We start from the raw sequence: 22,529 nt of genomic DNA, 5'->3' as shown, positions 1-22,529 counted from the left end.
CAACTCATTTATTCCTCTCTTTATTGGTGTGTGTACATATCTACATATAAATATATATATCATTGTATGAAAAAACAGCTTATTTAATAAAATATGGAATATCAAATATGTTTGGTAGAACAAAAAAAAAATGTTTTTTTTTTAACTGTTGTCAATGACAATAAAAAAGCAGAAGTAAGGTCTACAATGCTTCTAAAAAAGTTTTTTTTTTTAAAAGCATAGTGATCAATGTCCATTTAATTAAATTTTCAAATAACAAGTATACCCTCACATATTTTACAAAATTACAATCTTTGCTCCTACATTATTCTCTTTAATAATTATTACATCACATTAAATATCATATTCTGTTTAGTCATTTAACATATTCATATCATAACAATTTATATACAAGTTTACCAAACACTCATACACTTTTTTTTTTGTTTAAAGCACTTTTATAAAAAAAAATAAAATAAAATAAAAAATAAAAAGTAAACCAAACATTCAACAACTTTATTTTACAGTAATTTATTCTCATAGCACAACATAAATAGTTTTTTTTTTTTTTAAAGCACGACAATACCAAACTAACCCTATTTTTTTTTATGCATCTTTACTCAAACTTTTAGTTTGAATATTTAAATATGAATATCTAACTACTTTCAATAAAAATAGTTATATATATATATATATATATATATTATCATATATGATACATATATTATATGTTGTTAAAATACATTTTACCTGTCATATAAGTATATATGATAAATAAATAAAACTTCATCAACCTATCATCCATAAAAATAGTTTAAAGAAATTTCATCTTTCATAGATTTACATGTATGCTAATATATATAGTACCTACAAAATAGATTAGTTAACACATAAGTAAAAGATAATCTTATAAATAAAGGAATATTTATCACAATTTAATAAGAAGATAATAAAAATAAGTTGATGTAGATAATTAAGTAAGTGGACCTAATCAACCACAGTGATGAAATGAGTTGATCCCTTGCATAATGGCGTCAAATCCCGTTGATGACTAATCTAATAAAATTAATAAAATAAAAAGAAATAAAAAAAATCGGTGCCTAGGGTTTTAGTCAGAACCTTTTAGCATTCAGCCCAACCTGGACTCGGGCTTAAAGAATAGGATTGGGTGAGATCTGTCTGCACTCTGAAGCCCAAAGGACACTTTGTTCTTCTTCTTCTTCTTGTTTCTAAATTTTGCGTTCCCAGTCCTACTGACCTGTAGCCTCCGCCTCCAGGTAAGAATCTCAGCTTTTGTCTTTCATCCTTTATCTGTTGCTGTTTGATTGTGTTGAGCAGATTTTGGTTGTACCAAGTTAGGATAAGCAAACACAAGAACGTTTGATTGTGTTTGATTGCCCTTCCTTATTTATTTATTGTTATTTAATACAGAACCCTCTTCTGGGTACCATTGATTCGATTGCAGTCTCACAAAGTATCTTCATTGATGTCTTTCGTTGATTAAATATTAAATAACATCAAGCTTTGTACTTTTTAGTTGGTTGATATGTAGGTTGAGAAATCCATGGATGACATGACAAGTTTGTATGCTTTTGAAGCAAAATTGTGTTGATTGGTTAATAATTATATGTAAATGCCTGGTTGTTGAACTCTCCAGGCTGGAAACTATAAACTAGCTCCTTAGAATTGACAGGAACAAGAAAATGGGTGAAAGTACACGTATGGAAAAGGGGTTTGCGAAGAGCAGCATTGGTCGGAAGATAAATGTCTATATTTGGGATATGGATGAAACTCTTATCCTGCTCAAGTCTTTGTTGAACGGAACATACGCAGAGGTTTTCAACGGTTCCAAGAATATACAAGAGGGTGTTGAAATCGGGAAGATGTGGGAGAAGCATATTCTTAGTTTGTGCGACGATCATTTCTTTTATGAACAGGTAAGTTTAGAACTTCATTTACAAATACACATATTCGTATGCATGTTCTTTATTTGAATTTGAATTTTTGCATGCTATGTAGATTGAGAACTGCAATAAACCCTCTCTCGATGCCTTGAGCCAATATGATGATGGGCAGAATCTTTCTGGTTATGATTTCACCAAAGATGGATTTGGTACTCCACATGATGATGACAACAATAGGAAACTTGCTTATAGGCACCGAGTCATAGCCCATAGGTACAAACAGGTGTGTAAATGCAGGCATTTTGCAAAAAGAAATTTTCTTTTATTTACATTGTTATGCTTTTACTTGTCAGTTGGTGTATGCATTGGTAATTGTCTCAAACTCTTACAAACCATCGAGGCAGGCCTTTTGGTTTCAGGATTGCGGTTATTTGGAGTGCACTGTTCTAGCCATTATAGAGATGCACTGGTTTCTTTGGTGCAAATCTGTTTTGGCACATGATCACCTTGAGCAATATTCATTATTCTAATCTATCGTAGAATATGTAGTTGGTCAGAAATGCATTTAAATTTGCTAGGAACTGGCTCTAGGATGTGACAGAACTCCAAAAAGAGAAACAGTATCAGCATTACTCATAATGTACCCTGTATGCTGTAATAAGCTTCCAACTTCTTCTTTCTTGAAAAGTTCATTGTAAAATTTAAATAAAGAAAAATGCATGTTCCTTTCTTTGAAGATTCCTTGTCAAATGGGTGTATGGAAAACTTTGTATGATCTTATCTGTTACCTGTATCATCTTCATTCAAACACTCGAGGGATGAATGAATCAGATAATTAACTTAACCATGATGGCATTCTATATTTGAATGTGACTAAGCTTGACTGCAGTCTTACAGAATTTGGCTCTGCTTGGCTGGCTCCTGATGGATTGGCTATCTTAGGCTTATAAATAGCAATCTAAACTATTCTCTTATTAAGACATTTGATGTGGGAAAGTTATATTGAGCTTGCATCATACTGATTTGACATCTGATCTTATTATTCATTTGTATGTAGAACTAATATTTTTCTGCTTAAGAAAGTTACATCCGCTTCTGTAAACTATTTTGGATGTTTTAACGTTAGACCTTTTTTTAGAAAAGCTCAAATGGTTTCTATTATTTCAGGGTTTGCGCAGTTTTCTTAATCAACAGATGATAAAAGAATTGGATGAGTTGTATGATACGACTGATAAATATACAGATAGATGGCTCTCCTCAGGTATTTGCGAATGTGCTATCTATTGTTTTCTTTCTCTTCCGATCATTGTTCATCCTGCCTACACGCCTCTGGTTCAACTTCCTTCTCGTCCTAATGATGAGTTTGGCCTTTCTTCCAGTATTCTATATTGCAATACATAAATGCTTTTCCAAAATCAAGGGAAAGCTATCTGATTGCATAAAAACAGAATCATTGTTCTATTAAATGATACCTGCAAAACCACTTCTAAGCAAGATGAGATTAATATTAGGTAGGTTGGTCTAAGTTTCTACTGATAAATCCCGAGAAGACATGCAAAATATTTAGAATACTTTCTGTGAATGAAAATTTCAAATACAAACGTTGTAAGGTTTATTACAAAGTCATCATAATAGTTTACAACTCATTGCTCCCATTGCCATAGAACGTGAACACTTACAGTTATTCCACTTCAAGCCACAGTGATTGCACTGGCGCAAAATGCAAAATGAATTTACTGTGTTGAGGAATGTGTCTCCATTATGTCAGATAAGGTTTTTGAGTAATAAGTTTGTGGTATAGGAACTGCATCTATGATCATCCGGATTGCTGAACAAATAAAGATCATAAACTGGCAAACTACTCAATACAGATTGTATGACCATATGTCTACCACCTCTTGACAAGAAAGCCCGCTTCAAACCATCCAATCTCTTCTCTACTCTTTCCCACCGAATCCCAAAAAGGAAAAGACCTCTGATTAACCCCAAAGGAACCCAAAAGTTTGCCAAACCACTTCACACACTAACCCAGCAGCCAACACTAAACATTTCGCCTTGTTATTTTTCAAGCCAGACAATGCACAAAATGTCCAACACTGCGAACAAATTGCCCCAATTTTATTCCCCCTCTGCAAAAGAAAGAAATTGGTTTAGTCTGCAACTGGAAATGAGAAACTGCAATCCTTTCCCAATCCATATGTAGCCCTTCTACCGGTCCCCACTTCTTTACCCTAGCCATTAATCTACTCAAAATATTCTCTCGACTTAATGTGATATGACGGAAAGCATCTAAATATGAAAGAAGAGATACCAATACTTTGATGGTTTACAAAAGTTGAGAGCATGTCACCCTTTTTTGTATGGAAGTAGCTATTGGAATGACCTTCCTGTGCCTATTAGATAGCAATTGCTTGGTAAACATTCTTTTTTATGATAGGTTGAGGATACAGAATATGGATATTCTACCAATAATATTGGCCTCGTTTGTCTCGAGGGTTGGAATGGAATGGATAACCTTCCAAATTCAGTTATATTGAAGGTAGAGGAGAAAGATTTTTCATGTTGAGGGGATTAGAAGGGGATTAGACATGAAGGAAACCTCTTCCTTCTAATCCTACCATTTTGGGAGCGATTGGAATGGATAAGTTTTATTCATGAGTAATCCATCTTTTCCTCCAAGTTGGACACAATATTTTTCGTTTCTTCCTTCAGCATACCTTGGAAATAGTGGTTTGTCCATTGCAATCAACCCTTATCTTACTTTGCTTCCCTTCCTCTATATCCAATCCAACTCTTGGCACCCTCTGGTAATCTAAATAGCCAGTTTCCTCTGTGTGATGTTAGAAATATAGTGTTTTAACTATGTTCTCTTTCATTCTTAAACATTGTCCAATAGTTGCTCAGTAATCATCTTCCTCCTATGCTAATGTAGCACGTGTCTTCTTGGAGGAAGAGTGTTCTGCTCGGCACAATGAGTCATCTCTCGTGGCTTCTGATGGGATCAATGAATCTTCCGCTTCAAAGTATCAACATATTAATCTTTTAGTGACATCTGGATCATTAATCCCCAGCCTTGTAAAATGCTTGCTCTTTCGACTTAACAATATGATAACACATGAAAATGGTTAGTATTCCTCATCACTTTTATGATTACAAACTTTTTATTGTTGGCATTTGTGACCCTTGTTTTTCATTGTTTTCTGAATCCTTATCAATTTGGTAACGCATGAAAATGGTTAGTAATCATTATCACTTTTATGTTTACGTTACTGACTTATACTGTAACCTGTGCATTCTGTGCTCTATTGTGCATTAGTAACACAATTGAGAGCTTCAAAGTACATTGATTTCGCACGTTTCATGCTACTCTGGCTCATTAATTAGAAAACTTAAAACTTAAATACCGAAGTTGTGTTAGAATATTAGACAGTCTGTGCTCTATTGTGCATTTATAACACATTAATCACTTTCATTCCTATTTTTCATGTAAGTTAGATGTGTGAACTATTGTGTCAGTGGAGGTCACAGTAACTTCTCTCTTTATTTTTTATTCCATAATTATCCCTTAATCGTACTTAGTTACTTACTGGAAATGCAACCTCCCTAAGTAGTCTGGTAAATCTCCACTTGTGTGGTGGCAGATACTTTTAAGACCGAATCCTACTTCAGTCTAACCAGCTTGAAAACATTTTGAACATGGCTTCGTTCAATGTTTTTGGTTAAATATTTGGAAAGAGAATTTTAAGAAGCAACTGTTTTATTTTAATTTTTGTTGATCGGAATCAGGATTCCAGGCAATCAACTTTTAGAGTTTAGCCCAAATACAACTATATGGCATGAAGAATTGTCAAAATACTTGGGACGTTCTAGCACCAGATCCACCAACACTTACATACTATAGAACAGACTCAACTAAATTCTCTAGAAAGATGCAGTTGATATTCAATATTTTATAGTTAGAGTCGAGTATCAGCATATGCCCAGTAGTGCAGTTAAACTTTTTGGAAATTCATTTGGAAAACTTGATTTGAAGTAATGAATATGCAACAAACTCCTCACTGTTACAAAGATTATTATATTTTGGTTTTGTCTTGGATTCCGATGACTGCCGAATAGATTGTTTGATGCATTTGGGGGCGGATATAACATGTTATTCATAAGTTGTGAGGACAGATACTGACGAATCTATAATTTTTGTGAAGTATATAGTTCCTGGGAAGTGGGAAAACTACAATGCTTTGAGCAGATCAAATCGCGTTTTAACAGCCCAAATGCCCGCTTCTGCGTAATTGGGGATGGATGGGAGGAGTGTGAAGCAGCACAAGCAATGCGATGGCCATTTGTTAAGATTGATATGCAACCAGACAGCGCTCACAGGTTTCCGGGCCTCACGTCCAAGACACTCGGATTCTACTTTTCTGTTGTATATGGGAGTTCGGACGATGAAGATGAGAAAGAGTAGAACTCACAGGATTCGCAAGATGTTATATCTACCTGTACATAAAACCAGACCACCATTGTGGAATCATGGCTTAAAAAAAAATTGTATCAATCTACTCGGTTAGGTGAAGAAAAACTCCTCAGAAGCCAAATTGACTATTAGTTTTTGTAATATTTTATGATGTGATAAAAGTCACCAAGAAATGTATGGTTGCGTACCCTTGGATTTGATATCAAAGGTGGAGCATAGATGAATTTGCTTTTAATGTTTTAATCCAATCTGTTGATGCACAAAACCGGAAGGGTTTTGGAATAACGTAAATCCGACCGTTAATCTGCAAGAAAGTAAATAACACAAGATGCATTGTGGTTCAGCCCAAGGTTTGGGTCACGTCCACACTGATTGTATTTCTCTGATTGTATGTATGGATTTCAAGAGTGAGGGGGAGTCCCCTAGAAAAGGAGAGAGTTTGAGAGAGCCTCTGTGTATGTGAGAGGGTAGTGAGGGTGAGAGCTTGAGGGGGTGAGGAGGCTTGTGAGGCTTAGGGTTTGTAAGGGTGAGGAGGTCATTTTATAGAATAAGGGCTCCTCCCCTTTTTACATATTTGCTGCTTCTCAATACATAAATGATGGGCTAGAATTGATGCACAAAACCGGAGGGGTCTTAGAACAACGTAAATCCGACTGTGAATCTGCAAGAAAGTAAATAACACAAGATGTATCGTGGTTCACCCCAAGGTTTGGGTTACGTCCACACTTGTTGTATTTCTCTTACTGTATGTATGGATTACAAGGGTGAGGAGGAGTCCCCAGAGAAGGAGAGAGTTTGAGAGAGCCTCTGTGCATGTGAGATGGTAGTAAGGGTGAGAGCTTGAGGGGGTGAGGAGGCTTGTGAGGCTTAGGGTTTGTAAGGGTGAGGAGGCCCTTTTATAGAATAAGGACTCCTCCCTTTTTTACATATTTGCCCATTTCTTTATTACATAATTACATTTGAGTCCCCTGAGTATTTATACGGAGGCCTTAAGTATGGTACAAACAGTAGTCCCCCAAGTCTTCAGTCAAGAGAGTCTTTTGGCTGGAGACTTGAAATTCAGTCCATGTGTGGGCTGAAATAACTAGATGTTGTCTTGAACCGATACTCGATATGAGACGGTGCTCAATCTGAAATAATGCTCAACTTGAAGTAGCACATGTTGCGAGGCTACTCTGCTTGTGGCTTATGTTGCCTTGGTTGAGGTTTGGCTTATGGTGTTGATGGTGAGGAAGTCCCTTTTATAGAATAAGGGCTCGCTCCTCAATACATAAATGATGGGCTAGAGTTAATGCTCTCTAATGATGGTGAGGGAGTTCCTTTTATAGAATAAGGGCTCACTCCTCAGTACATAAATAATGGGTTATGAGTGATGTTCACGGCGAGGCGGTTGCTCAGCAAGCGGCGATGCTCTCTAATGATGGTGAGGGAGTCCCTTTTATAAAATAAAGGTTCGCTCCTCAGTACATGAATAATGGGTGCTCTCTAATGAAAGTGAGAGAGTTCCTTTTATACAATAAGGGTTCGCTCCTCAGTACATAAATAATGGGCTAAGTCTCCCAAGTATTTTTCATGAGGCCCAGTTGAGGCCCTATATATGATGTATAGTGTAGTCCCTCAAGTCTTCGGTCAATAGAGTGTGTTGGTTGGAGACTTCAAATTGAATCCATGTATTGGCCAAAGTGGCGGTTGTTCGAAGGCAGTATTTGTATACCATGCATTGAAGCTTTGTAGGTGAAGCTTTGCAAGTGAAGCTTTGAAGCTGGAGCTTTGTAAATGAAGCTTTTGAAGCTAGAGCTTTTGTAAATGAAGCTTTTGAAGCTAGAGCTCTGTAAATGAAGCTTTTGAAGCTAGAGCTTTTGTAAATGAAGCTTTCGAAGCTAGAGCTTTGTAAATGATGCTTTTGAAGCTAAAGCTTTTGTAAATGAAGCTTTTGAAACTAGAGCTCTGTAAATGAAGCTTTTGAAGCTAGAGTTTTTGTAAATGAAGCTTTCGAAGTTAGAGCTCTGTAAATGAAGCTTTTGAAGCTGATTGACATGAGTGATGCTTATGAATGTTTATGTTGATTGACATGAGTGATGCTCATGAATGTTGACATGAGTGATGCTCATGAATGTTGACATGAGTGATGCTCATGGATGTTGACATGAGTGATGCTCATGAATGTTGACATGAGTGATGCTCATGAATGTTGACATGAGTGATGCTCATGAATGTTTATGTATGATTGATATTAGTAATGCTCATGAATGTTTATGTATGATTGACATGAGTAATGCTTATGTATAATTTAAAGTACTTGGTGTACTTTTGATCACTTGGTTGGTGATAATAGCGACAGGCTGCTGAATAATTTTGGAGTACTGGGCGTACTTTTGATCACCTGGTTGGTGATAATAGCGGCAGACTGTCGAATAATTTTTGGAGTACTAGGCGTACTTTTGATCACCTGGTTGGTGGTAATAGCAGCAAGCTGCCGAATAAATTTGGAAGTACTTGGTGTACTTTTGATCAGCTGGTTGGTGGTAATAGCAGCAGGTTGCCGAATAATTTTTTTGTAGTACTAGGCGTACTTTTGGTCACCTGGTTGGTGATAATAGTGGCAGGTTGCCGAATAATTTTGGAAGTACTAGGCGTAATTTTGATCACTTGATTGGTGATAATAGAGGGTTTGGCTCTTTTGGGCATATGGGCATTGGCCCTCCCCATTGCAGCCCATTATTTTGGGCTTGCCCTTTTTTATTTTTTTATTTTTTATTTTTTTATGATTACCCTCTGATGGAGTTTATACAGATGTTTCCGAAAAATAAGAAAAATAAATTCCATCATTCAAAACAAAGGTTTCGACAGTTGCAGATCGTTGGTGCGTACTGGGTTGTCGCAGATCTTTTTCCATGTGCGTATTCCAATGGCTTTTTTTCAGAAAAGTGGGAACATGCATGATGAGAGTTTTCTTTTTCAAAAGTTGATGGCATCTTCTGCTTTGCCTTTACCCCACCCGTTTTTTTGTGGAAGTTCATTCACAAACATGTGTAGCCTGGTCATGATTTCTCTTTATCCTCCTCCTTTTTCTTTTTTTCTTACTTTTGCTTTTCTCTTTTTTTTTCTGCTTTACACAGCGAGCAGCTTCCGCGCTTGGATCTGCAACCTAGTGGCGATGAACCCAGACAAATCTTTTGGTGGGTCACAACTCGCTCCAATGCTGGCCCGCTTTCACCTTGATAATGATGATAATGATCATGCCCACCCCCTTCGAGTTGGGTTTGACTGGTTACTGCCGTTGAGGCTGAGGTGAACAGGAGAAAAGTAATCTCAGTCCCTGGGGTCAAGACATTACTGGAAGAGGGCTACACCTGTATCCACGCCTCTATCTTCCCTGCCTCTGACTTGCCAGTAGCTTGGCGTTGCTCGGCCTTTAATTTATCATTCTCTTTCGAAAGGCTTTCACAGTTAGCCTTGAGATTATTGTAATTGGCTTGCAGCACCTCATAATCCTTTTCAAGGTGTTTTGTCTTCCACCTCGCCCAGCGGTTCTGGAACCATATCGCAACCTGCCGAGGCTGCAAGCCAAGGTCCTTTGCCAGCAGGACTTTCCTCTCTGGTTCCAGCTTGTTTTCCACATCAAAGCTTTTTTCGAGAAACTGGACTTGATCAGCGGTTAGCCGTCTCTTCTTCCCAAGTTGATGGAGATACTTACCCAAGTCTTCTTCCCTGTTATCTTCGTGCTCATACTGGTGGAACAATGACTTATTCAATCCCCTTCCTCCACGTACATTTTGGAAACTCACCATCGATCTTGAACCCAGAAAATGAGCAGAGGAAGAAGTTGATGACCCAGAAAGGAACAGAGAATCAAAAGGCTCAAAACTCCTCTAGTTCTGAAGCAAAGCACTGAGGACGGACAAATTTCGATCGCCGTTGACCCTTCCGCCGGCCATGTTTACAGTCAACACTCCGACCAGGATATAGAAAATTGGAAATCAAACTTCCTTCATTGTCCTTCACTCCATCAACCAAATCAGTAGAAGGCCTCTCCTCGACAGATGACCCAACCCCAGATCCAGCGCCAAACTCCTGCTACTTCTCTCTCAAATCATCATCAACAGCGTAGCAAACGACATCACCGCAGAGGCTCCTCCAGATCCGCAGAGCACTGAGCTTCGGTATCGGCCTCCTCGAGTGGTGGACTCGAACAAAACCCAGCCTGTTTCTGATTGGTCCTTGCTGGTCGAAGCAATTGTGGGTGCGATTCCGGACGAAGTTCAAGTTGGAAATGGAAGCACAGCCGGTGTTTCCCATCTCTCCTCCAATTCTTCCAATTGCAAGTTTGTTGTTTCTTCTTCTTCCTCTGGTTCTTCTTAACGATGTTTGAATGTGAATGACTGGTGGGTAATATTGGGTGACTCTATATCTATATAGATAGAGGGAGTTTGTCTATACAGGGGATTGAGAACAACACCTGGAGTCTAGAGAGAGAGAGAGAGAGTCAAAAGGGGGTTGTGTAATGGAGGGGAAGATTGCGGAAGATTCGAGAGAAAGAAAAATGGGTTTTTGGAAGGTTTTTTTTTTTAAACTGCATAGAGTCTGCGAAGGTTTTCTAGAAAAGCCCAAAAAGGGATGTTCTGGGTTTTTGCAGATTCACGGTAGAGTGTGGTAAGGTCTCACGGTGATGAGATGGAAAAATGAAAAAGAACCGACATAGTTTTTTGTGTCGTTTCCTACAGACAGCGCCAAATGTTGATGCACAAAACCGGATGGGTCTTGGAACAACGTAAACCCGACCATGAATCTGCAAGAAAGTAAATAACACAAGATGTATCATGGTTCACCCCAAGGTTTGGGTTACGTCCACACTGATTGTATTTCTCTGACTGTATGTATGAATTACAAGGGTGAGGGGGAGTCCCCATAAAAAGAGATAGTTGAGATAGCCTCTTTGTATGTGAGAGGGTAGTAAGGGTGAGAGCTTGAGGGGGTGAGGAGGCTTGTGAGGCTTAGGGTTTGTAAGGGTGAGGATGCCCTTTTATAGAATAAGGGTTCCTCCCATTTTTTACATATTTGCCCTTTCCTTTATTACATAATTACATTTGAGTCATCCGAGTATTTATACGGATGCCCTAAGTATGGTACAAACACAATCATTGATATCAAATCAAATGTTGGGTGGTCATAAGATTAAGAGAACGGGACTCTGATCATATGACTTGGTCACCACAAATTTTGCAGATTTCTTTTGAGTGAAAGAAAGCAATTATTTTATTTTGATAGATACTGATAAAGTGGGACGAAAATTGAGTTTCAGTAAGTAAACATTATGATTTTTTAGTTTCAATGTGATCAAAATCGAGTTCTATGAGACGTTGCTGGAAAATAAGCTTCTAAAATAAGTTGTTAATTAATGATACGAAGTAATCCTATAAAATAAGATCGCATTGATATGGCTGTGATATGGCTTGTGTATATCATTCATGATTAAACAACCATCAAAACATCCTTATGATTTGCAACAAGTCATTACATTTAATTCCTTTTACAAATGATAGGATTATCTACATTTATTTATTCTAAACTAAGGTGAGTTTTCAAGCATGAGACTTCAAGTGTAAGGACAAATACTTTTAATCAACTGAGTTACAGTCACTTAGTACTACAGCTGGTGGTATTCCTTTTGTGGATGACGAATTCGATACCAAATTAGGTTACTTATTGTGTGGTTTAGCCGAACTCCCCTTTCCTTTAGGGTAAAAATATCGATGTACTAAAAAATAAAAAAATAAAAATCTATTGAGCTACAAGCCACTTGCCAGGTTGTTACATTTTATAAAATTAATTATAGAATGATCCCCGATTTTTTCTTCGTGATGCCTTTATGGTAATTCTCCGTCTTGCAAGGTTTGCTCATCAAGAGTATTATCTTCCTTGTTAATTGTGAGCTCGTTTGAAAGTGTTTTAAAATGACTGAAATCGCTTTTGTTAAAAATGTTTTTTGAACCGATCCTTAGTAAAAGTGTAAGTAAATCCTAGAAAAACACTTAAGTGCTTCTTGGAAGTAGCACATAACTAATGCTTCTTCTTTTGGAACCCAAAAACATTTATCTAAAAAGCATTTTCAATCATTTTAAAATTACTTCCAAACCAGCTATATATATGGAACCTCTACGATTGATGAATTGTGTTGTATATATTTTAAGAGAGAGGATCCTCGGCAGATCTTTCAATCACATCCGTTCATCATACATCATGCGACTAGTTTTTGTCAGGTACTATTTATATTCAATTTTAAATTAAAAAAAATACAATAATTTATGACCGCACGATGTACGATGAATGGATGTGATTGGAGGATCTTCAAGATCCTTATAAAGAGAATCTAACGAGTATCCTATTGATATTTTAATAAACTTCCGTTTAATCTAAAAACAAAAATAAAACAAAAAGTCAATGAACGATAAGTTTAATGCAAAAAATGAAGAAAGAGAAACGAGAACACTAATAGCAGTATTTGGGAATTCAACTAGTAGGCCAGCCAAGCATGCTCCTTGTAAGAAACGAAACCTTGTACACATGTGCATCGATGTGCATCATGCATGATGTCTTGTAAAGGTCAAAATCGTCCTTTTCCAAAAATCAACGTCATCAACTTCATTGGCATATTTTAATTTCAATTAATAGACCTTGACCTTCTGAGCAGCTGTACAAGGAGACACACTTCTCCCTTTTAAATTTCAACCCTTCTTTGTATCTTTTAAATATAGTAAGAAAATATACAAAATATCCATACCAATCCAATTCAGTCCAATCCTTTTGATTTTATCCCATTTGTTCTTCTCACGGATAAAATCTTTATTCATAACTTGAAACTTGTAATCGACATGACAATAGAATAAAAATTTCATGTCACAAATAGATATTTTAAAAGGAAAATTAATGAAAAGGGTTTTAAAATTTTGAGTTTGAATGATAAAGACAAAATAAAGGGTAAAGTGAATAGTACAAGGATTGACTTTTTAGTGTAAAAATATGGTTTTTTGTTAAAGTCAACAATACCGAAAGTATTTGTTAAAGTTCCCTATTTTAAAAGCACTTTCAGACAACCACTTATTACTACAGTCTAGGGGTATTCTTTTTCACTTGTAAGTGAGATGTCTTAGGTTTGATTCTTACCAAAAGTAAATTTTAACCACTATATTACAAGTAGGTTTAGCCCATTTCTTGATATCCTTTAATAGTAATAATATCGTTTGAACTAAAAAAAAAAAAAAACTTTTAAACACGTGTCCAATCTTTGGAGAGACAAGGGTTGAACTTTCGCATCTCTTCAAATTCACCTATACTTGACGAGAGGCCAATAGGGTGGCTCACAGATTGGCAAGAGTGGATTGTCTGTTGAACAAGTGATGTAGTTTAAAGAACCTCCCGATATAATTATTGATCTTTTGGTTTAAGATAGTATTGTTATGTAATTTTAGTGCAAGACATTATTTTTCTCTTCAATCAGATTAACATTCTTAATAAAAAATTTAACGAGACCTAAATATACGTATCTTGTCAATCATATTAATGAATATCGTGCTTTTCTTAAAAAAAAAAAAGATATTGAATTAAGGAAACGGAAAAGCGTGAAGTTTGTAAATTACATTAAGAAAAGAAATAGGAAATAAAATAAAAGAAAGTTCTAAGCAAATGGTTCCCCTGTTTTATATGGGATAGAATAACAGAGAGAGCCCATGGAATCAAACAGATATTCAAAACTTGCCAATTACTGTGTTTTCTTGCCAAGCACTCTCCAAAGTCTCCCCCCAAACCATTAGCCATGGGTGCCAAACCCAAGCTCAAGGAAGAACCACCATCCCCGGCCCTTGTAGAAACAGTTGAAGAAATCATGAAGCTGTACAAGTCGCTGCCACCGAGGCCCTCCATTGAAGAGGTCGAAGCAGCCTTGTCCGTCCTCGAAACAGTGGCCAACGAGGAGCAAGCGAAGCTCGAGGAGATATCGAAGCTAGAGAAACCGAAAGACGTTCCCCAAGAACTCTTCGATGTGTTGCAGAAGTCGAAGAAGACCGTGGTTTTGTTTCAGAGCCACGAGCAGAGGAAGGAGGCTTCATATGTGGTTGAGACTGACAAGTTGTTTCACACCTTTGATGATCTTATCCAGAGAGCTTCCGGGTTGGTTTCGGGTGATGTTCCGAGTCAGAATCATGTTGATTTCAGTGACCCGGTTGAGAAAGTTGGGAGGGAAGCTGTGATCCGTGATCAAAGTTTGGTGAAGAAGAAGAAGATGGGATATGAAGAAGATGAGAAAGATGGCTTTAAGGGTTTGGTGAGCAGTGCTTCCACTCTTTCTTCAGGTCAGCCTCTTAATTTTTCAATTTTATTTCAGAATTTTTTGGTCATCAGAGGATTATGTCGATTAGGAACTCAAAGCGTACTAAATCTGCTAAGGTTATCTGATCTTCGTGTTGTATTAGTTAGCCATAAAGTGTGATTAGTTTAAAACCTGTTAATCAATAAGATGTTCATGTTTTAATCAACCTCTAATCATCAAGATTTTATGTTAGTATTTTCTTCTTCTGTTTTCTAAGTTTCGGTCCTATGAGAAGGCTTGATTGTAGCAACGGTCGTTGAGCTTTACCCCGAGTTTAGTTTTGGTCCCTGAACTCGTATATTAGTTGTTAGGGTTCTCCAGCATAACCCTGTGTTACTCCGTTGCTCATTTTCACTAACTCGGTCTATTTTTTCAATCAAGAGATTGTTTAGCTATCTCCCAACTGTTACTGCAGAAAGTTGTGGAACTTAAAGTAGCTATCTGATATTTCTTCAAATGTTTTGATGTCGCTATAGGTGTCGTGGACTCTGGAAAGTTAAGCCTAATGAAGGTGGCAGCTGTGATTGAAAACACCGCTAAAAGTGGGGAAGTAGTTCTTGATCTTGGAGGAAAGTTAGTAGATCAAATGGAGTGGCTTCCTGTATCCCTTGGGAAGTTGTCAGATGTAACCGAATTGAACTTGTCTGAAAACCGAATCATGGCTCTTCCGCCCACGATCGGTGGCCTTAAAGCCTTGACAAAGCTTGACATTCACTCGAACCAGCTGGTAAACCTTCCAGAGTCATTTGGTGAGTTGAGCAATCTCACTGATCTTGACCTCCATGCAAACATGTTGAAATCTCTGCCGGCCTCTTTCGGGAACTTGATTAACCTCCTTAACCTCGATTTGAGTTCAAACAAGTTCACCCATTTGCCCGATGTAATCGGGAAATTGGCCAGTTTAAAGCTACTGAATGTTGAAACAAATGAGCTTCAGGAATTGCCTTACACAATTGGATCCTGCACATCAATTGTTGAGCTACATTTGGATTTCAACGAGCTAAGAGCTCTTCCGGAGGCAGTTGGAAAGATCGAAAGCTTAGAGGTTCTTACACTTCACTATAACAGAATCAAAGCGTTGCCAACAACAATTGGTAATCTTAACAACCTCAAGGAGCTTGACATTAGCTTCAACGAACTCGAATCCATACCCGAAAACTTGTGCTTTGCAGTGAACCTCAAGAAGCTGAATGTGGCAAACAACTTTGCAGACATGAGAGCCTTGCCGCGGTCAATTGGTAATCTTGAGTTGCTTGAAGAGTTGGATATCAGTGATGATCAGATCAGAACTTTACCGAACTCTTTCAAAATGTTGTCGAAACTGAGAATTTTTCGCGCCGATGAGACACCTATGGAAGTTCCACCAAGAGAAGTGATAAAACTGGGTGCCCAGGTAACGCTATATAAGAAACTTTCAATTAGTTTTGTATATATTATCTTGAGAATGAATCTCATAATGACGGAAGGACTGATCGTGCATGAACTTATAAGTAAGTTGGGCTACTTCTCATGTTTCCAATTAGTTTTATGGTGTAACCCAACTTACTTCATGATATCATAGCAGGTTGTCTCATAGGGGCCCAACAGCAACACGTGCTCCATTTCACCCGGTTTCTAATTCATTTTATGGTGGAACGTCAATTTTTTTCATATTCTTTTGAAGTAATAAACGCTCTTTCAATTTTTTTGTTCATCACCAGGCTGTTGTGAAGTACATGGCAGATCTTGAGGCCAAGAGAGAGAGTGCTGCTTTTCAAGCATTGAAGCAGAAGAATAAGAAGGGATTTTGGTTCTGGTTTTGCTCAAAACTTTGCTCCATTGGTGGTAATTCTGCCAACAACTAGCAAGTAATTATTTGAATTTTTTTTATTTGAAAATGATAACCACACGCTATTTTTCTTCTATTAAATATTTTTGTTTATTTTTAATATCGGATTGAATAAATCAAATAGAAACAACAAATAACATTAAACAGAAATGTGCAGAAGAAAAAAAAATTAGTGTGTGGATATTATTTCGTTCTCTTACATTTCCTTGCCTTTGAAAAAATTGTGCCACAAGTCTCTATTGTACATATTTAATTCAGTCCAAAAAACTTCAATTTTTGAGCTACTCTTATTCGTGCAAATATGGATCTATCTATCTACAGTTTTTTGTTTTGTTAGGAGAGGTGTTGTATTAAAATACCATGACGAGAGACTTTGAATGCGATCTCTAAGTAGGTTTATGCGGTAGTATTGGCTTTTTGTGGGAAGATAATGTGATCCAACTTATTTATGAAAAGGGTGGTGCTATCTACACACTTACTTCTACCTCTCACACACATCTTTCAACATAAAATGAATTGAAGAAAATCAATTAACAAAATTTTTAACAAAGGTGTTTGAGAAGTAAAAATAGGTGTGAACCAAAAACCTATTAATAGATAAGAACACATTCCAACTAACTCCCAAAAAAATATAAATTTGAATCAATATAACTAGTAACTAATCCTAACATCAGCAACAGCCAATTTTATTACGAGATAGCTCGTGATGTTCATATCAATTTCTTATGTGCCTGGCCATCTAACATTGGATAGACCTCATACAATAATTGTCCTAACTTTACCGCATCTTATGTTACGTTTATTCTGAAACAATCACAAAATCTTTCTTGGCCCTTATGGAAATACATAGTTGGCTTTTACTATAGTAAACAACTCTTTAAAAACGTCATTTTGTTTGAGGGAACTGTTATTAGCACTCCAAAAATCTCATTCTACAGTTCTCACAAGTGTATTTGTCTTTCTAATCATAAAAAATTTAGAATACCAAATAAATTTTTTAAAATGCTAATAACTATTTTCTTATTTGAAAATATATTCTAATACGGGGCTCAGTCAATTCTGCGTGAGCAGTAAGCTGCTTATGTTTTACTTTTTGTTATTCGACCAAGAATGCTTCAAACAAAGTGTGTTTATTTATTAGAGGTCTCTATTTATTATTCTTCAAATCAGATAAATATATGGAAATGTGGAGTATATTGATTAGACAGACAGTTACATTCCTTGGAATCCGGATCCTCTTTGCGAGGATTCCGAAAATTGGTAAATTGTGTCCGTTTATTGTACATCATGTGATTAGAAATTATTTTAAATTTTATATTTAAAATTGAACACAAACAGTACCTGACTAAAACTGATTTCACGATGTACAATGAACAGATACGATTTACGAATCATTGGAATTCTCACAAAAAAATTCTGAAGAGGATCATGTTGGCATACGATGTGCGTTATCTAGACGAAAAACTGAAAGCAGGGAAGATTACTTGGATCATCTTTTGTTGCTTTGACTACCACATTCAGAAACCATTCATTGCTTGAAATGTCTTCCTATTAGACCCCAAATATTGACTTGTTTTGTTCCCTTTCCTTTAAATTACACCAAAAAAAAGTAGTCAAAACTTGATTCAAAAGAACGGAAGAGGATTCTCTCCTGAGCTCAGGATGGGGATCTTCCTGATCACGAAATCCGGGCTGTTCAAATTTAATCCAACGGTTGCAATTATTATAATTTTTAGAAGGGCTCCCTGTTTAAAGTCATTAGATTAAATTTGAACGGCTCGGATTTCGTGGTCAGGAGGATCCCCATCCTGAGCTTAGGAAAGGATCCTCTTCCCAAAAGAACCATTTCACCCCTTGAGTCGTACTGCCCTCTATAGTGGTTTTTTATGACCAACGATAGATTTTGTTATATTAGATGTTAGATTAGCTACCAATAGGATTTAAACCCACGCCGTCATGTAAAGACGTAACATTTTTCCACTACTGTAGTAAATGACCACTTGCCTTTAGTGGTTCTCTTTGTTCATGATTTGAGGAACCGCTAGACCTCATTATTGATTTATTCTTCTTGAAGAGTGTACTGGTACTTTGGTGGTTGTTTCAATCTTTTGTTGTTTTGCTTCCGTGATTTGGCTTGTTCTTTTAAGCAATAAAATTCCTTACTATTTCAATTAAAAAAAAAATAAAACCATATTACCATTCTTTGAGACCATTGGCTTGTTCCTTCATAATCCAAACACTGTTTCTTTTGCCAAAAAATGAACCAAAAATCGTAGAGAGACTCACAAGACCTGACTTTCAATTGTTCTTTTTTAGCAAAGCAACGTTGGAGAATAGTTTAAAACCCCAATGCTTTTTGGGTTCAAGTGTTGAAGGCTCGATACTTCCCAAATTCTGATTTCATGAAGGCGTCAAGGGGCTCGCGTCCTTCCTGGGCTTGGAGTAGCCTATTAGAAGGTAGAAAAATTATTGAAAGGGGGGCGAAATGGCAGATTGGAAATGGGCAGTGTGTTAAAATATCGAGTGACAATTGGCTCCCCACGCCTGTTACTTCTTGTCCGAAACCAACTACGATCATTGTGGGGCCAATTCCCACAATGGTGGCGTCTCTAATTGACTCTACTTCCCTCCCTTGGAGATTGAATGAAATTAAGCATTTTGTTTCTCAGGATGATGCTTGTTTGATTAAGTCTATCCCATTGTATGGTCATTTGGAGGAGGACAAGATATTCTGGCCTTGGACTAAAGATGGGAATTATTCAGTAAAAAGTGGTTATAATTGGATGAAATCCCACTCTTTTTCGTCGAGTCGAGTATTGAAGCATTCATCTCATCAAATTGATAATAAGATTTGGAAATTGATATGGAACATCAGAGCGGTACCAAAGGTGAACAATTTTCTGTGGAGAGCGACAACAAATGCCATACCTACAAAGCTTTCTCTTTTTTTTGTCGTAAGGTTGCCTCAAACCTTCATTGTCCCTCTTGTAAGAAGTGTGAGGAATCTATCGAACACATCATGCTTTTATGCCCTTGGGCGATGTGTGTTTGGTTTGGCTCTCTATTAAACTACAAGCCTAATCCTCAACTAGTTACAACTTTGGATTCGTGGTTCTTATGTATGGTACAAAGCCTTTCATTGTCAAGGTCTCGCTTTTCTAATTTTCTCAATCTAACAGCAATAATTGTTTGGGAAATTTGGAAAGAAAGATGTCATGCTCTCTTCAAAGGCCTGGATCCTTCCCCTGCTCGAGTTTTATAGCAAAAGCTCTTTTCGTTTTGGTGAGATTTACTCTTGTTTTGTTACACCCACCCTCCTTGCAGGAGAGGATGTAATTCTCTCTACATGGTCCCCTCCTTGTGATCCTTTTGTTAAGATTAACGTGGATGGGGCTTGGAATAAGCGAAGACTGTATGGGGCTATGGGGATCATTATTCGAAATCATCTGGGCTTTCTTATTGGTGGGAAGGTGTTTACTTTGCAGCGTGCTTTTCCTAAAGCAATGGAGGTTGAGGCGGCTTTTGCAGGTTTATCTTTGGGAAAGGAGTTAAGGATTAGGAATGTGATCATTGAAAATGACTCTACGGAACTTGTGGACTGCATAACAAAAAAGAGTGCTAGTGGTATGTGGAAAGTTTTCTATATGGTATCTGAGATTTGGAGGCTTCAGTTGTTTTCTCAATGCTGTCAGTTGGCGATGGGTTTCAAGGAAGACAAATAGAGCAGCTCATAAGGTTGTAGCTTTGGCTTTGTCGAGGGTGAGAAACTACAGATGGTTCTTGTTCTTGTTCTTGTTCTTGTTCACAACCCCTTCCCTCGTTGGTTCTTGTTCTTTCTTGAGATGGGCTTCCTTGCCCCACTTGTAACTAGGTTTTTTTTTCTGGATGGCTGTTTGGGCCCAAAATACTAGTGTAGGCCAAGTTAGAAGTTATTCTTGGCCTGACAATATGTTTCTAGAATCATCGTGAATTTGAGTTATTATGGGCCGCTTGGTTAAGTTCGGCCAAGTCCTAGTATGAGACGGATTAATGAGGCAAGTTGAATCCTAGTATAACAAGAAGTCTCAATAGGATGAGGATGCTGAGATTTGAGAGGTGAATGTGGCCGAATAAAGAGGTTGTTTCAAAGCCCTAATGGAGGCAGGATTGGCCGAGACCTGGTTGGATTAGGTTAAGAAATCCTAATCCGAGTATAGTTCTGGGTCAACCATGATAAGATTGGCTGCTATAAATAAGAAGGGATTGCATCATTCTAAGCCCCTCCAATTCAACACACAAACTGCCATGTGCAAACTCTTGCTTTATACGAAACCTCTCAACAACTTTGAGATTTTTATTTTCTTTTTAGCCAACACACCTTCAGTTTGGATAAACAACACTGTGAAGGCAACCGGCGAACACATTCAGTTTGGATAAACAGCACTATTGCCATAGAATCAGCCGACCGCAAAGCACCTTCAGTTTGGATAAACAACATTGCATCGAGGCTGACTGGTTATCTATCCAAGTCTCGGTTGAGAAGGATTTTCGAATCCTTATTGGCAGAAGTTATCTCACTAGCCTTTTCGGCGAAGTGAGGTGTTACAGATTACTGGGCTTAGCGCATTGAACGCCGAGGTGTTTTATGATTGGATATTCACAAGTAAGTTTTAGAGTTCGGCATTCTGATGGTCGAATCTTATTCACCATCAAGATATACATCTCATTTGAGTACTTGTGTCCATATAGTTTGGTGCCAGTTCGGCGTGCTTATACTTTTACGAATATAATCACCGTGGCAGAACCCGGCCCCGACAATTCGTGAGCTTCGGATAACTAGTAGCCTCGTCTTCAGGTTCTAGAACCCAAAAGTCAAGACGTGTTCCTTCCTCGACCGTAGTGGCAAGATCAAAAAGTCAGCAGGGCACTCAATACAACATCAACTCATTTTACTCACCGATCGACTTAGGTGGTCGAGTTGGCACGCCCCGCACATAACCGAAAGACGTAGTTAGCTCATTAGTTACTCGGCATGCGCGCCACATAGGCTTGGTAGTTTTTAGGGTCAAGAATGGCTTATCACCATCCTTTTGTGCTTTTTGAGGCTTGATTGTGATTTCCTGTTTTTTCTAAGAGTTTAAATGTATTAACTCCTTGAACATGGGATATCATCATCCGTGTTTAGTTCTGTTTCTTGGAGCACTTGCTCTATTTAATACAATGACCTATTTCTAACCCAAAAAAAAAAAAAAAAAAAAAAACTTGCAATACCTCCAAACCTATCACAACAGTGTCACCTTTACTGACCAGGGTGTCAAAGTCCTGATACTTCTCTCTCGAAGGATCAACAGTTAGAATTTGCATGTCAATTTTTATCTAAACTCTAGATGGGTGCTTTAAAAGAATTCCAAGGCAAGTTTCGAATCCTTTTCCATGAGTTTGATTATTTTAGACTATAATTTAAACTTGCGATATGCTATTATCAAACCCCATAAGTGCCAAATATTTTATAGTTATGAGCAGTTGAATTGTACCCGAATATAGAAGGTTCATCCCCATATTTGATGACGGGAACTGCTTAATCTCAATGATTGGCCCAACGATCCTCTTGGACTTTTGAATTGACGGGTTCCACATAGCAATATTGTTGTAGTCATCATTGTGAATGAAAACGGGACCATTAATAGAGTAATTCAACATGTAAATATTTGACCTTTCAAGGGATGCTCAATTTTCATGGTTGTCCTAAACACTACGTTGTCGTCAAGGCAATGAGAAGAAATTTGATGGAGGAGCTGGGGTGTCGTACGAATTGAGTAAAATGGTGATTGGATAAATGGTTTTGATGGAGTGTTGTAGATGAGCTTTGAAGCGATGGTTGTGGATGATGGTGTTGGCGTGAGTCAATGATTCGATGTATTTATTGCAGGATTGTAATTTCCTTATTCTGAGGGATTCCTTGAATGCCTAGTCAACTAGTACTTGTATATATATTGAGCCTTT

At 37.4% G+C, this 22,529-nt stretch overlaps 2 protein-coding genes and 1 pseudogene across 3 annotated transcripts; 2 read left to right on the top strand and 1 right to left on the bottom strand.

Moving 5' to 3' along the window:
* The first annotated feature begins 1,117 nt into the window (after positions 1 to 1,117).
* Positions 1,118 to 6,597, top strand: LOC126626997 (eyes absent homolog). 2 transcript variants are annotated; one of them, XM_050296410.1, is made up of 6 exons: positions 1,118 to 1,256; positions 1,637 to 1,916; positions 1,999 to 2,166; positions 3,051 to 3,144; positions 4,816 to 5,007; positions 6,086 to 6,597. In XM_050296410.1, the coding sequence occupies exons 2-6, from the start codon at positions 1,683 to 1,685 to the stop codon at positions 6,343 to 6,345; spliced, it is 948 nt and encodes a 315-aa protein (XP_050152367.1). In that variant the 5' UTR covers positions 1,118 to 1,256; positions 1,637 to 1,682; the 3' UTR covers positions 6,346 to 6,597. The 2 variants fall into 2 exon arrangements, with proteins under 2 accessions (XP_050152367.1, XP_050152368.1); XM_050296411.1 differs by lacking the exon at positions 1,118 to 1,256 and having other exon boundaries at positions 1,319 to 1,916; positions 6,093 to 6,597.
* Positions 6,598 to 9,250: 2,653 nt separating this feature from the next.
* Positions 9,251 to 11,087, bottom strand: LOC126626852 (homeobox-leucine zipper protein HAT5-like; annotated as a pseudogene).
* Positions 11,088 to 14,028: 2,941 nt separating this feature from the next.
* On the top strand, positions 14,029 to 16,831 carry LOC126627467 (plant intracellular Ras-group-related LRR protein 5-like). The gene is made up of 3 exons (XM_050297032.1): positions 14,029 to 14,702; positions 15,196 to 16,112; positions 16,420 to 16,831. Exons 1-3 carry the CDS (start codon positions 14,168 to 14,170, stop codon positions 16,561 to 16,563), a joined length of 1,596 nt encoding a protein of 531 aa, XP_050152989.1. The 5' UTR covers positions 14,029 to 14,167; the 3' UTR covers positions 16,564 to 16,831.
* The last annotated feature ends 5,698 nt before the right edge of the window (positions 16,832 to 22,529 follow it).

The sequence above is a fragment of the Malus sylvestris genome, chromosome 6, assembly GCF_916048215.2.
Source record: "Malus sylvestris chromosome 6, drMalSylv7.2, whole genome shotgun sequence".
Classification (NCBI taxonomy): Eukaryota; Viridiplantae; Streptophyta; class Magnoliopsida; order Rosales; family Rosaceae; genus Malus; species Malus sylvestris.
Note: the sequence above shows the minus strand (reverse complement) of the source record. Positions and strands in the feature narration are given on the sequence as shown.

Bases quoted from the DNA above. Each gene is read 5' to 3' on its own strand.
- LOC126627467 (XM_050297032.1), top strand. From the start codon at position 14,168: ATGGGTGCCAAACCCAAGCTCAAGGAAGAACCACCATCCCCGGCCCTT. The intron at 14,703-15,195 runs GTCAGCCTCTTA...ATGTCGCTATAG, and splicing joins TGCTTCCACTCTTTCTTCAG to GTGTCGTGGACTCTGGAAAG. The intron at 16,113-16,419 runs GTAACGCTATAT...GTTCATCACCAG, and splicing joins TGATAAAACTGGGTGCCCAG to GCTGTTGTGAAGTACATGGC.
- LOC126626997 (XM_050296410.1), top strand. From the start codon at position 1,683: ATGGGTGAAAGTACACGTATGGAAAAGGGGTTTGCGAAGAGCAGCATT. The intron at 3,145-4,815 runs GTATTTGCGAAT...ATGCTAATGTAG, and splicing joins AGATAGATGGCTCTCCTCAG to CACGTGTCTTCTTGGAGGAA. The intron at 5,008-6,085 runs GTTAGTATTCCT...ATTTTTGTGAAG, and splicing joins TATGATAACACATGAAAATG to TATATAGTTCCTGGGAAGTG.